Source organism: Carya illinoinensis, chromosome 15, assembly GCF_018687715.1.
Source record: "Carya illinoinensis cultivar Pawnee chromosome 15, C.illinoinensisPawnee_v1, whole genome shotgun sequence".
NCBI lineage: Eukaryota > Viridiplantae > Streptophyta > Magnoliopsida > Fagales > Juglandaceae > Carya > Carya illinoinensis.
The window spans coordinates 39228323-39246400 of record NC_056766.1 but is presented as its reverse complement, the minus strand read 5'-3'; the positions used below and the strand labels follow the sequence as shown (position 1 = coordinate 39246400).

At 36.3% G+C, this 18078-nt stretch overlaps 2 protein-coding genes across 9 annotated transcripts; one reads left to right on the top strand and one right to left on the bottom strand.

Annotated features, from left to right (window-relative positions):
• Positions 1–149: 149 nt before the first annotated feature.
• On the top strand, positions 150–7566 carry LOC122296106 (N-alpha-acetyltransferase 40). 8 transcript variants are annotated; one of them, XM_043105538.1, is made up of 10 exons: positions 150–290; positions 398–513; positions 4017–4104; positions 4198–4300; positions 4786–4865; positions 5019–5336; positions 5546–5622; positions 6488–6533; positions 6631–6699; positions 7148–7566. In XM_043105538.1, exons 3-10 carry the CDS (start codon positions 4036–4038, stop codon positions 7169–7171), a joined length of 786 nt encoding a protein of 261 aa, XP_042961472.1. In that variant the 5' UTR covers positions 150–290; positions 398–513; positions 4017–4035; the 3' UTR covers positions 7172–7566. The 8 variants fall into 8 exon arrangements, 7 of the variants coding, with proteins under 7 accessions (XP_042961472.1, XP_042961471.1, XP_042961470.1 ...); XR_006238399.1 differs by adding an exon at positions 2401–2668 and having other exon boundaries at positions 153–513; positions 6478–6533; XM_043105537.1 differs by adding an exon at positions 3606–3816 and having other exon boundaries at positions 154–513.
• Positions 7567–8312: 746 nt separating this feature from the next.
• LOC122296108 (N-acetylglucosaminyl-phosphatidylinositol de-N-acetylase) lies at positions 8313–12569 on the bottom strand. The gene is made up of 10 exons (XM_043105541.1): positions 12329–12569; positions 12152–12212; positions 11893–11963; positions 10472–10536; positions 9990–10034; positions 9810–9890; positions 9565–9632; positions 9199–9247; positions 8905–9065; positions 8313–8660 (listed from the first exon to the last, which is right to left on the bottom strand). The coding sequence occupies exons 1-10, from the start codon at positions 12435–12437 to the stop codon at positions 8588–8590; spliced, it is 783 nt and encodes a 260-aa protein (XP_042961475.1). The 5' UTR covers positions 12438–12569; the 3' UTR covers positions 8313–8587.
• Between the last annotated feature and the right edge of the window lie 5509 nt (positions 12570–18078).

The following is an 18078-nucleotide window of genomic DNA, read 5'->3' as shown; positions in this document are numbered from 1 at the left end:
TCAAATTCCTTTTATAAAAATTTTATATATAATCTTTTTACATATATTTTTATATATTTTATTAATATGATTAATTATATATTAAAAAATTTAATATAATTAATTATATTAACAAAATACGTAGAAAGTATATAAAATTGATTGTAATTCTTCTTACCTACAAATAATTGGAAGTAATTTCCAGCCCCCGGTCGGCGACTCCTCACTTTTTCTCTCCGTCCCTCGCTCACATCCGTCGGCAACCTCTATGCCGCCGCCCAAAACCTTGCACCACGAGGACGCCGTTTCCAGTAACTCTCTCGGTTTCCCTCTCTCCTGTCAGTTTCTCTCTCTGTCTGTCACATCTGTCTGTCGCTCTCACTTACCAGCCGCACCTTTCATTATGTCACCATGACAGAAACTCCACCGTATTGCCATCGTAACGCAGTCGAACGGAAGTTCCACGCTGTCGAGCCCGATCGCACGCCGCACAACCCTTCCCTCAAACTCGAGATGGGTCACCATTGACAGTAGGTAAATTCCTAGACTTTAAAAGTGTTGAGTTGATGTTTGGTTTGATCAAATGTTGGGGATTTTAATGGATTGTTGATGGTTGGCGACAATCTGAGCATGTTGAATTGGCACTGTTGGGAGGGATTTCAGATGATTGAATACTTAGTGGCACTTATGGATTTGTACATCTGGGTTATTGTGGAGTTTATGTTTTGGTTGAGCAAGCGTTGGGGGTTTTAGTAGTTGTTTGATAGGTTCAAAACGGTATATGGTGTTGTATGAGCGGTTGTAGTTTGTTTTCTTGAAGGTGTTGTTCTCCCAAATTCCTTACAAACTAACAATAAAACCTCATTTGCAAGAAATTGAGGAAAACTACCATCTCTCATTCTGAAATCTCCTGCCATTACCCTGCTCCGTTAGCATAGCATGCTCCTTGCTTTCTTCCTTCATGTAAAACCAAAGCTGCTTCTTCCATTCAATCCCTTCACCATCTGGTTCTTCTGTAGTAATATTAGAACACCCACAATTCCTCTCATCACAGCCTTGCTTTTGAAACAATGCAAGACCTTGATACAAGCCAAGCTCCTCCATCAGCAAATCTTGGTCCAGGGCCTCACGGACAGCGGTCCAAGTTCTTCTGTAGTAATATTAGAACACCCACAATTCCTCTCATCACAGCCTTGCTTTTGAAACAATGCAAGACCTTGATACAAGCCAAGCTCCTCCATCAGCAAATCTTGGTCCAGGGCCTCACGGACATTGCCACTGCCTCATGGGCACCTACATAGTCTGCGAAGGTCCAGGGCAGGCCATTTCGGTGCTCGAATGCCTTGTACCAAAATACTCCACCGTGTTTTGGTGGAACATCTTGATAAGGCATGCCGTCACCGTGCGTCTCGGGTTTCTTGAAGACGTGCGGGTTTTGTAGGGAAAAATGCAGAGATTCAGGTGGAGGTCAGACCACCACACTTTTCCCTTTTTCTCTTAAAGCTTGTGGCGAGCCTCCATTGTATCGTTGAATCACTTTGGTCCATGTTGTTGTGTTCACAAATGGGTTTGACTCCAATGTGATTATTTGTAATGTGGTGGTGGCAATGTATGGAAGATGTGGTGTGTTGGATAAGGTGTGCCTGGTGTTTGATGGGTTATGCCAGAGAGGGATAGGTGTAAAGTCCAAATGGAAGGCCCAATCCACATAATTTATACTTCAAAAGGACTAGTCAACGATACAATTGGAGCCCCATTAGAACCTTTTAAAGAGCAAGAACTTCTCATTTTCAAGTAATGTGGGATCTCATACACCACCACCTATCCTTATCTTTATCATATGGGATATTACAACAGGTGATGTGGTTTTGTGGAATTCGATTGTGGCTGGTTATGTACAAGGTGGTGACGCGAAGAATGCAGTAAAAATGTTTGGTAGAATGACTGCATATGCTATAATCTGTCCGGATGTTGTTAGCGTTATAAATACTCTTCCAGCATGTGCTTCAGTGGGTGCGTGGTCTTAGGGTAAGGATGTTCATGGTTTTGCAATTCAGAGTGGGTTAGTGGAGGATGATTTTGTGGGTAATGCTATTGTGGACATGTATGCCAAGTGTTAGATGATGGATGAAGCAAACAAGGTTTTTGAGTGGATGGTGGTTAAGAATGTGGTCTCTTGGAATGCTATGGTAATTGGTCACTCTCAGATTGGTAGATTTGAGGATGCTCTTGCTCTGTTTGAGAAGATGTGGGAGGAGAAGGTCAAGTTAAATTTTTTTTTTGATAAGTAAGATCAAGTTAAAAATTTTAAGCCCAAATTTTACCCCTAGCGAACTAGAATAAAAGGAAAGCATGAAAATTTAAAGAAAGGAATAATCACTCCAACAATAAAATTAATGAATATAAGGTTTTGGTATGCAGCAAGGGAAAGGAAAGGCAAATTCAGAACAATATGAAATAAAAGGGAATATAGAAGAGAAAGCTCTTCAAAAAGAATAAAGCCACGTGACTTATCACGCCTAATACTGCTGACCAGCTCCAATGTATACATGCTAGAAGATGAGACGGCAGTGGTGTCAAAGATGCTTGAGGACCATTACAGTTGCATCAACATTAATTTCCCCACCCACAATGCTTTCTTGATTAGAGTGTGTGTAAGGTACACACCACAGGAACCCACTATTTTGATGTAAGTTGATTAAGAGAACATTTATTGAAGTTTTGTTTAAAAATTACAAAGAAACGCCCAGTTGCTTCATGATGTCGATCAATTATGATGTTGGAACTAATAGAATCAAATGTTACCTCCAGGATAGCTTTGGCTTCTTGATCAAATGTTTTGCAAAGAATTTTATAACTCTTCTCAACTCCTATCTGCACAAAACAGCACAAACAACCTAAAAATGTTTTAAAATAAACAAATAAATAATAAAGGTAACATAATCATAATTTAATGGAATGATAATTCCATACCAATGGATCAACTCTCAACTGTTAAACAGCTAATATTATGTATCTGCTCACCAATGCTAGTTAGAAAATATCGAGCAGAAATGGAAAAAATCAATTGTGGATCTGGCATCGAGGCAGATAATGAAATCATACCTTGTCTATTGACTCAACTCTCAAAGACTGCAACCCTTCAGTCCTCAACTCAACTCATGCGCCTATTGACTCTATTCACCTCCTGGTTGTTGCCCCAGCCACTGGTTTCCTGGTCCCTTTGATTGATTCGTGGCCCCCCTGTGCGGGCGCACCTGCTGTTTCAAATCAACCCTACATCCTCACACCCTATCCCAAACGCTCTATCCACTGTTAGCAGTAGTTATATTTTACTTTTTGTTTATTTGTTTGTATTTTGGTGTGAGTGTTTGGAAGCTCAGATATTATCATCTTCAGAATTTCCAGTCCTCCCATCACTTTTTTGCTGGGAAGTGGTTTTTGTCTACCTACACTGTCCAATAGTGCAAAATGTGGGATTGGAGGTTTTTAATTGTCCACTGAGACATTTAGAGTCAAGAGCACACTTTCTCTTTGTGGGATTTTATCACAATAGATGTTTCAAGTATTTCGATCAATAGATTGCTTCTAACAACCAAACTCTGAGGGGTAGCTCAATTGGTTAGGCCTTAGGTTTGCTCCCCAATGGTCACTAGTTCGAGTCCCCTCAGGGCCACTGGAGGTTTATCTGGCTGTTAACTTCAGAGTCCCGTGGGATTAGTCGAGGTGCGCGCAAGCTGGCCCAGACATCCAAAGATATAAAAAAAAAAAAAACAACCATCTTCACAATGCCAACGATGATGCTGGACTGGTTATTTGATGCCATTTCTCCACGAGGTTTTTAATTTTGCATTGTATCTAATGTATTGGGTTGTTTGGGTTTCTGCCGCCTTCCTCATGTATTTTGTTATTTAATAATGAAATTACCTTTCCAAAAAAAGGATATAAATACCATGTATCTATCCTTTTTCTTTTTAACTATATTGTCAAATTTGTTCATAGAATTGAATCCATCACAATTGGCTTTCTATGAATAGAGCGTGCTCTTCGGTAGCAATGGAGTCGAAGAGGCTTCCCAGCAAACATTCCAATGACAACAGAGAAAAGAGAGTAAAGCGTAAGGAGGTAAACTTAATTTGCCAGGCTTCTGTTAAAACTATGAATTACATAATTGTGAGCCACTTCTATACGATTAAGATATGGGTCTCATACTTGTAGATTCTCGAGAAGAAGAAGGCAATTGATGAGTGTATCAAATCAGCCTCCGCTGATAAAGACCCTCTTGCTTCTTTCCCGCCCTTTCGCAGCTACAACAGAAATGGTGTCGCACTTATTCTCCAGCTTGTATTCCACATATTATGATAAAGGGTTTTTCATTAGTTTTTTAATACAAGCATCGTACTTTTGTGGGTCACTGGCATTGGGTTACTTCCTCTGTTTTCTCCAGCGTGATTTTGCCATACGTTTTTTGATAATCTAGCATCCCAAGAGTGAAAATAGGGAAATTAAATTTCTTTAATGGTTACATCCAGTCTTTTATTATATTTGCAGTCTGCATGTTTTCTTATCTTTGTATGTTTCTGGACTCTGGTATCATTTTATATATGACTAAAAAAAATTGGAAAGGTTGATCATCTAGACTACGTTCTTAATTTTTTTTTTTTTTTCCTGTAAGAGCGATGAGCTTGTGATCTTTGAGGATTTTTGTATTGTCTTTTCCTTGTTTTTATGTCCAAGTTAATGCTTATGGTCTTGTAGTTTGAAATTGAATGTTTCTTGTAACGCCCATGTTAAATTGTTTTCTAGGACTATCTGTACACTTGAAAGCGCAGTGTGGGGATAAGCTCTCCTTGGCTATCAAGCAGTACATTATGAGCCTCCTTAAGGTAATAGAAGGTTGACTATAGTCTATTTCATATATAACTTAACCATGTGGAATGACGAAGATACATATGTTTTTATGTATCAATCTGTTAATGGTAGTATTACATTATTTGTTTCTGCATTAGCACAGTTGACTAACCTTTCAAAATCTTCAGGACAATATGGAGGAGCCATATGGATCTGATTGGCCAACAGAAGAGAAGGTCAAGCGCAGGGAAATGGTTATCCCAGAAGCACGCTATATATTTGTGCATGAGACCCCAAATGAATGTTCCTATAGGACAGAAAGGGAACAAACTTATACGAATTGCATAGAAGATAAGGGACACATTGTTGGGTTTGTACACTACCGCTTTACTCTTGAGGAGGAGATACCTGTTCTTTATGTATATGAATTACAGCTTGAGCCCCGTGTCCAAGCGAAGGGGCTGGGGAAATTTCTAATGCAACTAATTGAGCTTGTTGCTCACAAGGTGCTGAATTATGTTTACAATCTATTTATGTTGATGATTTGAAAAATCCTGTGAGTAAAACAGTACCCTGTGCAGTAATATTGGAAAGCTGTCATATGACACTCAAATTAATTTTTTTTTTCTCTCTCTCTCTCTCTCTCTCTCTACGAACTTATGAATTTATCATTGCCTTGCTTATTGTCATTAATTAGCATTTTCACCTTTTGCAGAATCGCATGGGTGCTGTGATGCTAACCGTTCAAAAAGCAAACTCATTAGCTATGAACTTCTATCTAAATAAGCTGAGGTAAATCTTAGCTTCATTATACAAGCATCCACTTCTCAGGAGACATGCTGAATCTTAATGTAAGGAAGATGATTAGTACCTCATGAAAGTCCACTCACTTCTTTCTTCACATGATAGACACTTAGCACCACTCCATGCTTTACTCCACAAGAAACAAACACAGAAGAAACTTGATGGCCTTCTTTTTCTAAGGCTTACCTGCTTATTTTGGATTCTGATGTAGTTTACCCATGAGGGAAAGAAAAAAAAAATCTGTGGTGTAAATGTTTGGGACTTGGACAAAGAGTAACTAATGCTGTTTGAGTCAAATCACTAGGTCTATCCTTAGAAATGCATGAGTGCTTTCAGAGCAGGCTTTTCACTTGATCTATAAGTGAGGATGTGGCATCTGAATGTTCTCTTTGTACATGCTTTATGAATCTGCACGCATACAGAAACATGCAGACACAGTTAGGAACTGGAGAAATGGTTTCTGGCCTCTGAACTAGTGAGAGACATTTAACTTTCTCCTTTTTCTTTGGTAAAGTTTGTATTACTTAATAAAAGAAACGAGACATTTAGTAGATCAATCTGTCAATGTCATCAAATTTCTGGTGCATGTATTGCCGTTTTGGACAAATAGCCTGTAGAAGAGGCCATAGAGGTGGACTAACATAGGATATTATAAGACAAAATGTGGTGATTGAGAACCTTGAATATAATCATTAGAAACCAACTTGTGTTTGTGGAATGTGGAAATCATTTTTTTCTCATGATGCCAAGTTTAGTCTAAGATTTCGTTATTTAGCTTAATGCCATATCCACAATCTATTTTTTTTTTTTTTTTTCTATTTCTGCTTGACATTTTCTTGCTAGAATTGGTCAGCAGATATGTAATAGCAGCTGTTTCACCGTCAAGAGTTGATCCATTGGTATGGAATTTTCATTCCATTACATTATGTTACCTTTCTTATTTATTTGTTTATTTTAAAAAAAAAAATTTGAGGAGGCATTTGCTGTTTTGTGCAGATAGGAGTTGAGAAGAGATATGAAATTCTTTGCAAAACATTTGATCATGAAGCCAAGGCTATCCTGGAGGTGACATTTTATTCTATTTGGCCAATGCCATAACTGATCGATATCATGAAGTAACTGGGCGTTATTCTTTGTAATTTTTAAACAAAAACTTCAATAAACGCTCTCTTAAATCAATTTACACCAAAATGACGGGTTCTTGTGGCGTGTACCTTACATGCTCTAATCAAGAAGGCATTGTGGGTGGGGAAATTAATGTTGATACAACTGTAATGGTCCTCAAGCATCTTTGTACAATCATTGCCATAGCAGTATTAGGGTTGATAAGTCATGTGGCTTTATACTTTTTGACAAGCTTTCTCTTTTATATTCCTCTTTATTTCATATTTTTCTGAATTTGCCTCTCCTTTTCCTTGCTGCATACCAAAACCTTTTATTCATTAATTTCTTTGTTGGAGTGATTATTCTTTTGTTTACATTTTCATGCTTTCCTTTTATTCTGTATGGGCAGATCGGTGACATTGCTCAGAAGTAAAGCATGCAACAGATTGTGGCTGATAAATGAGCCAACCACAATGTATCAGCAGATCAACATTGTGATTTTGAAACCAAGACAACGGAACGACTCAGAGACCGATCTTGGTGGCAGCAGCTATGGTCCACTGATGGTGGCTTTTGCAGTTCAATGTTGGTTTAGTCATTAATTTAGGCTGTTGGACATCATCACTAGAGGAGGCAGTTTTCCATTAAACGACATTTTGCTGCATTTAAATAGCCTGAATAGATACCTCACCCAAAAGCTAATTATCAGCGCGTGCTATTTCATTCTAAATTCCACTTCGTCAGAGTTTAGTTAAGAATTTTTGTAATAAGAAGTCAGTGAGAATTGACATATATGTGTAATGGCAGTGTGGCAATCACCAGAGACCAGCAAATAGGTGCTCGAAATTTTAGTATGCCTATCATAGCCTCATAGGCAAGCACCAGCTTCTCGCTGTGTTAAAAAAGGTCACCCTTCTCCTCATCGTCAACATCATGAAGAGCATAGCTCGTCTCAGCAATATGGTCATATACCTCTGAGCATACCCGGCAATCACCGCACTCCATGTTACGACATTCAACTTGCTCTTCCCCTCCCGCATCTTCTCAAACATAATCAAAGCATCCTCCACTGAAACCACTCTGAACTGCCTTACCCCGAGACCACGCACCCACCGAAGCACACGCTGGAAGAGTATTTACAATGCTAACTGCATCCGGACAGATTCTAGTATCTGCAATCATTCAATTTTACATTTTTAGTGCATTCTTTGGCTTTGTCGCCTTGATCATAAGCAGCCACAATCAAATTCCACAAAACCACAACATCTATCCCTTTCTGGCACGCCTCATCCAACATACCACACCTTCCATAAATTGTTATATTGATTATGCTAGATTGTGATTATTATACATTCTTGTGGCTCTATTATGCCTAGTCATATGGATGGCTCAATGATTGAGGTATGTTGACTTTGAGAGCATGAACAGATCCTGCCAGTGGGCTTAGGCCCAAGATCAGCCTACACGACCCGTCCGAAGAGTCACTTGATTAGGTGCAATGTTTCAAAAATTAATTCAACTGAAAGGGCCGTTGGACCGGTGACCTCCCTTGGGGAAAATAGGCACATATCCACTTGATCAAGCATATCCCTTAGTCTTTAAATGAAAAGTCACAAGGCATGGTTGTGACTTTTTACAATGTGTCCCTTAATTTTCTAGAAATAGAGGATGTAATCCATGAATTTAAACATTCTATTCTCCCATCATTTTCAGTCGCATACAAAATTTTGTAGATAAACTTTGAAGGGAAATCTTTAGAATTGTTGTCTGCAGTTAGTGACTTTATTGTATCTTGAAGGTGAATTGTTTGTAACCTGGTATCAAACTCTTTCCGGTGGGAGCAATTACGTCACATATATTTGATCTTTCTGAGTGTGTTCACATAAGTGTAACTGGAAAACGCTACAAAAAGCTTGCGAAACCTGCAGAGTAGAAGAAGATAATCTTTTGAGAGAGAGAAAAAATGGTCATTGGCAAATTTCACTTAAAATATGTTCCGTTAAAGTAGACAGAAATTCAAGATATGGATTTTCTCATGATTGATAAAAATGGCATCGGTTTCACATCAAAGGCAAGGCAGTATATTTGAAATGGCACACAAGTGCATCTCCTAACAAGAAAGGTCTTCTCTTACTTTCAAAGGAAGAAAAGGGAGGGAATAAATACCAAACCCATTGGCTTGAGTGTTGTGCCATTGCGAGGAAGCTCTTCTGGGGTTGTTCATTTAGCAAGCAATGCATCACTTCACCCGAGTGTTGCATGGCATGTATAATCGACAACCAGATATCAAGTGGTCCACTATACTTGCGCAAAATATTGGTACTGACCTGAGGACAATGAATTAAAAAACCACAAGAATTGTGATGTTCTGTACAAGATGCCTGAAAAAAGTAAGTTGTTTTTTAAAATGATATGAAACATTATATCTGAGAATAAAGCTACTGAAGGCAGAAAACTTACAAGTTCCCAGGCCTCGATATTATTTCCTGGACCATTATGCAAGAACTTGCTGACATGATGAAGAAAAAAAGAAATCTCAAAACATATTTGTATAAACGCGACAGTAACATAAGCATCAACACTACTGTGAATGGTACTTTGATACTCAGTAACTAGCTGAATAAATCTAGGGTGGGCACACAATGACTCATTAAAATAGGTAGACAAACGGACATACAGAAAATGTATTTAGGAACTGGTACCTAATAGGACTCACGAGTAAACTATGATAATTTTTTCTAAGATATAAAGGCTACAATTTGGAAATTTCTTGCGGTTATGGAAAAGTTGATATAATGTAAATATGGCAATCAGAATTCAACTTACCATACCCCATAATGCACATCACGATGATTACAATGACCTGACACACCATAGTTATCGAAAGTAATAATCTGAGAAAAGCCCACATGAAAAATGGGATCTTAGTGTACATAAACAATAATTTGTGACAAAAATTTAAAAAAAAAATCTTTGAGATCACAAATTAAATGAAGAAAGGAACTCATCCATAAATGAATAAGAAATGAAGAAAGGAGAAAGTTAACCAGTAATAGGGATAACAATCTCACCAAGTCAATGCCATAACTCATAATTTCCCCTTCAATAATCTTAGCCAGTAAAGTATGGTTCCAAACCCTGCCAAAACCATCCTAAAAATGACACCATGTCAGATTATAGCTGTGCCTCAAACAATATTTCAAACATGACAGAGACTTATAGGTTCTTCCAAAATGTTATTGAAATATAACCTGCAAATCTGGATGGTCCATAATCTTCACTTGTTGAAGTGGAACCTGCATATGAAGTTTTAGAGGATATGCAATCGAAACCAATGCCCAGATGAAATTCTTTGACTAGCAACATTCTCTTTTGTTTTGATGATTAGTTGCTTTTTTTGCCATCCTCTAGATAAAAGGTTATTGAAGAGGAAATGAGAGAATATTTTTGCTAGATATAGAAGAAAATAATCCTCACTTTTTCTGCTTAATAATCCTTGATATGACTGACTTATAGGAATACCACAGTAAGTTGGCACCATCAAAGTATTTATCAAAAAAAGTTGGCACCATCAAAGTAAATTAAATATTGGCTTGACATGCATGTGATGGGAGATTGGGGTTTAGCTCTAAACCTTATATTAACACTCCAGTCTGGTCTGCAACTGGAATTTTATATTAAATTCTAAGTGAATTTGAAAATAGCATCGCTTTTGTGATACACAGCACATCACCTTGAGAATTGCACAAGCCTGATAGAGCTCGTCCTTTCTGATATTGCCCTTGCCATCAGCATCACCTACAAAATAAATTAAACTAAGCAAAAGAGATATAACCAGGAAAGTATGTTAAAGGATAATTATCATTGGACAAGATCCCATGCTCCCCACACTAAAAGTCTACAGATAATTTACAAAACAATACACACACACACTGTGTAGTACAAACATTCACAATTAAAATTTCCACAAGTAAACAAGACGAACAAAAAAAGAACTAGAAAAAGGAAAATGCCATAGATGGATTCTTATCCATCAAGGAATAGATTATCCTACATTAATTTAGATATCATGAGAAAGCAGCTTGGAACATAGATGCTTTAACTTAATTTATTTAGGGATGGAATCATTCGACTGATTAGTGATCCCTGGTCCTACCTAACAAAGAGATGCCCCTGAAATAGGAAATTGATTGATCGGAAAGTTCAGGTAGGCGTAGGACATATTAACAAGTTACAAACACAGGTGATGGCCCATGAATCCATAACCATCTCTACCCTAGGTTTCTGGGGAGAGAAGTGTTAATTGAGGCAGAGTTCATGGGCCACAACCATCTATAAATTGGAATTCAAACAACATTCTGAGCAGAATTTGCAATTAAGATCCATGGGCTACCCCAAAAACTTCTTGTAATTAGGAGACAGTCACCAAGCCCCAAAACAGTCCCCTTTTATGAAGAACCTCTTGTACATTAAAACAGAAGACGGTGAAACAAGAAAGGAGAGTCATCAGTTACAAAGAAGGATACTTTAATAGCAACTAAAACCAAGTTCACTACTATTTGCAACTGATCAAACTAATCTAATGAACAATAAAGAATCATATGAAGTATAAGAGACCCATACATTTTGTGAGAGCTCGACCTTTCCCTACTTCCAGCATGTAAATGCCAAACTTATTGACAAACTAGTTGGATGTGGTATGACAACTATATCAAGGGGCGATTTCTTAATCTCTCTCTCCGTAAAAGATGAAAGTAACAACAGTAAACATTTTGATGAAACAAATAATCTTCCTAAAATTCCCTTGGATGGGTGAAGAAAAGTCGGACGTGAGTTTGAAACAAGGGTGATTTTAATTTTGAAATAAGGTAGTTTCAGATTTGACAGTGATATAGGTAGTAAAATGGATGAGACTTTCATTTTTGGAAACTATCATCAATTTTAGGACAGTCTAAAAATCTGTACGTACATGATTATGGGATGGATGGAGCAATATAATTTCAAGACAATTTTTAAATAGCTAGAACGTTGATCGCTTTCTTTTCTACAGATATGGCAGGTGAATTCTAAAACCACATAGTTGATACACAAGTACACGTGTCTCAATGTGAAAGAATGACATGAAAGAGTCACTTGTAGGTTAATGTGTGTTACCCATTGACAAGCACAATACGTGCAGATTATGCCCTCTTGAAGTCAGAAAGGTTATTGTCGGAGAAAAGAACCTGCATAGTTCAACGAAAGATAAAATCACATAACCAATTCGAACCATCAGTTCAATTGATGGCTTCTTACTTGAAATCACACCTTCATACAGCAACATAGCAAGGCAAAAAGGGTACTTCAAAGCTGAAACTAGTTATATATAATCATAAAAAAATTATCAAATAATTAAAACTTCATTAAAGCTTACATAGACTCATCATCTGGGTGGGCGACAATCAGCAAGACATTTCTCTTGCGAAGAGTTCCACCTAAATTTCAATTACAGAAAAGCATTCTTCAACGCATAAGACTTACTAATACTATCGAATTGAACTCGTCCAAAGATTCCAACAAGAAAGAATTAACGCTTCTATAAATGCCCCACCTGTATTCAAGAAGGAGTTCCTGAAAGAGGAACTTGATCCATGGAAAATTTTGCACAGAGATGCTATCCAGGCCAGAACCAGCGAACCAACAATCAACATCCATGCCATCTAGCATAATAGATGGAATTCACAACTGCTGCAACCAAACAACAGCAGTTAACCAACAATAATTTGCAGTTCACGACGATCCATAACTCGCATCGGCATTTTAGCGACAAAAATTCTGAATGACAACCATGCCGTTTTGACTTTTGAGAGACCATCTTGTTTCGAAACGACGTCGGTTCATTCATGCCACTAGGAAACGAGTTTTCCTTCATTACTACTCGGAAAATCAAAAACAAAATGAAAATCGCCATTATGTGGTTAATACTGAATACTGAATAGGATACATCTTGATGATGAAGGAGCGTACCAAAATCGATGGAATGTAATTGATTCCAGGCGGGCGCGCAACTTGCTCGTCGGATGGAGTCGATACATATATGTATATACGCATAGCCATCATGATCGATGCATGTATGTCATATGTGTTACGATAATGAAGCTTAAAGTTTAACTAAATTAGAATCCAACCGTTTTAGGAATTTGGGATCAATAATTAGATCTTTAATAATTAGTATCAAAATAAAAATTACGTTACGGATTCAAATCACGGAAGAGACGACCTATATATTGGATTAAAATATCTTGATATTTTATACAGACATAATATTAAGTTATTGAAGATTAACAGACGAGTGAAATGATAAAAAAGAAAAGAGATACTATCGGATCAGTATAGATAGAGTAGACAACCGTGCCCATCGGATTCGAAAGTGTGAAGAAATGTTATGATCATTAAGGTTAAATGTTTATTCAAATTATCATCCAACAACCTTAATCTTAATGCTTTTGGATTAATAATTCATATGATCATATTCCAATTCTGACAATCGCTTTGCAGCATGTTCCCCAAGTTCAACATTTGAACGAGTCCTGCAAGCACTAAGCAATGCCGCCCACAGAGTCTCAAGGCCTCATCCAAGCGATCGGCACCACCCAAGAGCTCAACCATGCAAGCATAATGTTCCACTCCAGGAACAACCTCTCATGTCATTGAAGTATTAGATACCCTTCTCAACCATTCCAGTATGGCTGCAAGCCTAAAAAGCAACAATCTAGGTCGCACCATCAAGCACCCACCCTGCTCTCCTCATCTCATTCCTCCGCCTCGTGTCATCAAACAAGACTCAAGCAGCATCAATATGATTTGCCATTTTTGTCATTCTATCTTATATATTAAATATGTGTGTTTAAATAGAAGGATAAAAATAACAAATCACATATTGATTAAGTAGAGATATATGGTATACACTAGCATTAGTTTCTTTATATGCATCTTCAAAATTACATCTTTTATAGATTGATTTTACATATAAAGAAAACTCCCACATTGGATTATGCATATTTAAACCAAATAATAATAAAATTATTACTGCCAATTATTTTACTTGAAATATTATTATTTTTTATCTTTTTATTAAAATTATTATGTTTATATATATTACAATTATCACAATGTGCTCAAAAATACCAATTCCATATATCTAAATATTACCAATTTCATATATCGAAATGATCAATTTTATCAATAAATATTAATACATACTAAAAAATACTTTGTATCATCAACTTAATATAAATTTCATATATCAAAATCATTTTAGTACAAATTTTACAAAGTTGATTTTAATGGCTAGGAGAGAGAAAAAACATTAAAATAATATTTGGAGAGTAAATGGTGCTTCTTCAAACTGGAAGAAATACAGTCATAGCTATGCAAAATTTTGAATATGCATAATCTAATGTAGAGCAATTTAAAGAGAAATTATGTAAATATGAAGATGAATATAAAGATACATAAGCCATTACCAATGCTCGACCTTCTTGTAGCATTTTTCCTATTTAAAATGCAGTCTGAGGTAGATTTGTCACCAAGGAGGAAGATGTATAAGAAAAGCTCAAAACAACCAGTAGTATCCAAGGTAGCTAAACAATCAACCAAATAATATTCTTCACAAAATACATAAGATAATCGAAATTTAGAAGCTCTGCAAAAGCAATATTTTTATTCCATATGTTATCATACCTCCAAGAAGGTTGAGAACAATGCAAAAACTAATTCATCCCCAACATAGAGTCTGATTCCACCTCCGAGTCTAAAGTGCCCAAAATTTAGAATAAATGCAAGTCATTCTTCAAACTTGAAAGTCTTGCATGAGAATGCAAAGCCAGTTCCAAAAGTTTTAGAAAAATAAGATAAATACAAATTTGCAAACCAATTGAAATTTATCCCCAATCCACTACTTTTTCAACTTTTCATAAAAAGTTAAACATATCTCGACCTACTTCATACATTCAAACACGTATCTTAATTTATTTCATACATTCAAATACATCACAATAAGATCTGCAAAACACTACTATTCACAGATTAATTCAAATCGTCTAAGATCATCTCAGTACTCAAATGTAGCCTTCATACCAGCCATTTTATTTTGAATGTGAAAATAATAGATGCTAAAAGAGGAGAATGTTCTGAATTTATTCTTTCAAGACGAATGAGGGAAATATGTCATATAAATTCACATGTTTATTACTTCTCTACTCTTGGATTGGATATCTTTTTCTTTATGAATGGATGTTTTCGAGAATGTGTCACTGAAAGATATAGACCATTAGAGTGGTTCATTAGAGATGTGTTTCACTTTGTGGGGTATACAAGCTAAGAGGTAGTGTATTGTTTAGTAGAAAGATAAAGAGAGACAAAACAGGAGATTTTCTCTGCAAGGGTTTCCCAATGATTTCTTGCAAGAGATTTGATCCAAGTCAATTTTTCAAGGTGCATTTGAGTTGACAAACCCACTGTGTAGATGCGATATGGTGATCTCCATTGTCAAGTTAGTTGTGAATGTAGGTTTTAGTATTAATAATAATGTTAGATATAGACATAGGATATGTAGACCTCATGTATGCCCTATGAATAAAAGTGAGACACATCATGTAAAAGCAGATATTTTCAATTGAGTCCCATTTTTTCAAATGATATGGGCATGGTTTGCATACCTTAAATTTATACAAATCATAAATACTTTCCATTGTTTTTCCTTCGATGAACTTCATCAACCAATCAACAAATCTTTATGTTTTTCTTTCTCATTTAATTCTAGTCTAGGATGCATCAATGACACATTTGCTTCAAAAATGGTAGATGATTGGAAAAAGCTAAAGTGATTTTAAGTGTATTGGTATATTTTTTTTATTTTTTAAAAATATTTAAATATATTAAAAAAATGTGAAAAGAAAATGAAAAAAAAGGCCTGGGCGGCATAGTAGCCCGACCCTAGATGATTATCAAATTAGATCCTAAACATCATAAAATTAATTATGAATTATTATGTTGATTGAATAAAATCTGTAATTTAAGGGAATCATACAGATTATCTCATTGTCAATTCCAATATTTCATTAAAATAAGAGTAAAAGTTTTTTCCTAACTCATAAATCCTAATGCCGACACTCCCACTCTCAAACTCTCTCACAGAAATCCTCCAAATCGTTGGAGGGGCTTCCTTCTCCTTCTTCTTTCTCCTTCCCCCTCTCATTCCCTCATCTTTCTATCCCTCATCCCCTCATCTTCCCCCCCTCCTTTCCTCATTTCTCTCACTTTCTTAATTTATTTTATTTCCTTCAAAGCTGAAAAAACAGATCTATATTTCTCTGACACCTCTTATGAGGTACGAGCAACACAAGATACTTCTTAGGCCGATCGTTAGGAAGATAGTGGTGGAACATCAGATCAAATTGTTCAGATCTGACTTTTATTACTGATTTCGATGTCTATCAGAGTAGATTTAAACTGTAATTCGTCATTTTCACATCTATCTTTATGCTTTCGTTTTTGTTTCCTTTTGTTTAGTTTTAAAAAAGAAAAAGAAAAAAAGATCGTCTCTTGAACATTTTGTTCGTAGAGGTTAAGTCCTCTCCTCTTATGGAAGGTGGGGTATGAGTTTCTATTTTAGGCAGAGTGCTATCTCTTAGACGGTTTGTTTGTAGAGAGTTACAACATTAGTTAAGATCATACCGGTCATAAAGAAATTTGTATACTGGTAAAACTTCAAATGTAGTAGTTAGCTTGTGATTTGGAAATTTTCCTATATATATCATATCATTTTATGTAACTTTTCTTTTTACGAATAAATAAAGTCAATTTCCTATAAAAATAAAAAAAGAAATTCCAATATTTGATTAGTACGAAAATGAATAGCGTTTCCATTATAAGATCTTTTTTACCAAATAAAGTTTAAGCAAAATCAATTGTAACATTTTTTTTTTTTTTTATAAATAGAATACCTTCACTAATGAAAGCGAAATTACAACTATGATTTGATACATCATACAAGCCAACTAGTTTTTGTTGGGGCTCCTACTAGCACTCAAATTCTTTTGAGACTGATATTATCTTAACTTCTATAACTCTTTACAAACAACTTGTAGAGACAAACACTCTATCAAAAACAAAAATAGCTTTCATTCCCCTCTCTCTAGAGGAAGAGAGGGCTTTCATCCCCTATCTAGAGGATGAGAAGGTTTTCCACTCCTATCCTCTAAAGGAGGAGAGGGTTTCCATCCCCCACCCTCCAAAGGAGGAGAGTGTTTAATCACTACCTAAACAAAAACAACACAAAATCATACATAAAGATGGAAAAATAAACGATTTACAGCATATAAAGCTAAAGATCCGCACCTTTCCTTGGAGGAAAACAAAAATAACAAACTACAATAAAACAACAACAAAACTAAATGAAAAAACACTGTGGGGGCGAGTGAGGGACATGTGCCACCATATCAGAGCAATGGACAGGTTAGTCTGAGGGAACCGAATGCCCTGAATCCAGGTCTGCCATGCATGGTGCTGCAGGAGGCCCCCCTTAAGGTGGCGCGTGGATCATACGCTCAAATTTGACCAGCTCGTGAGGCACAAATGCCACTCCTTTCAGCAAAATTCTTTATTCGTTTGAACGATCAGCAGCTTGGGCATCCTACGGTGGGGCTTATGTTGGTTTTGAGGCTTCAAAAAGTAACAGATCGACTATTCGTCACCCTTTGAATGGAAAAAATGGGAAAAAAAAAAAAAAAAAAAAGCCACACCCATCTAGTCTAACCAAATGGAAGGAGGGAGGGAGGGAGGGAGGGAGGAGCCAAAGCTCCATCCCTTCCCGCCCCCCAAGGGCCAATTTCTGTTTGGGAGAGTTTTAGAGAGAATTGAGAGTTTTTGCTCAATTAATACATATTTTAAATCTAGTGGTTAGTGTTATTTTTAAATGTATAGAATGAATTTTGATAAATTCTTGTAATTTAACTTAAATATCCACTCCGAAATTAAATATAACCATGAGAAAAATATATAATAAAATCAACTAGAGTTCAACTTATTGAAAACTCATTGCCAGTCTGCCAAAAGTAAAAGGAAAAGATAAGACAAGTAAGAGATAAAGTTAAAAGAGGTTGACTGACATATAAAAAAAGTGAAAGTGACATAAAGTAAGTAAGACTCAGCTACTCTAAAGTAGGAAAGAAACCTCTATAAAAGGAGAGGATCTCTACAAAGAGGGCGACATATTCTAAGAGGACGACACTTTTTTGAGATTCTCTATCCACATTTCTAAGAGGACGACATATTCTTTAATATCTTCTTAATTCTACT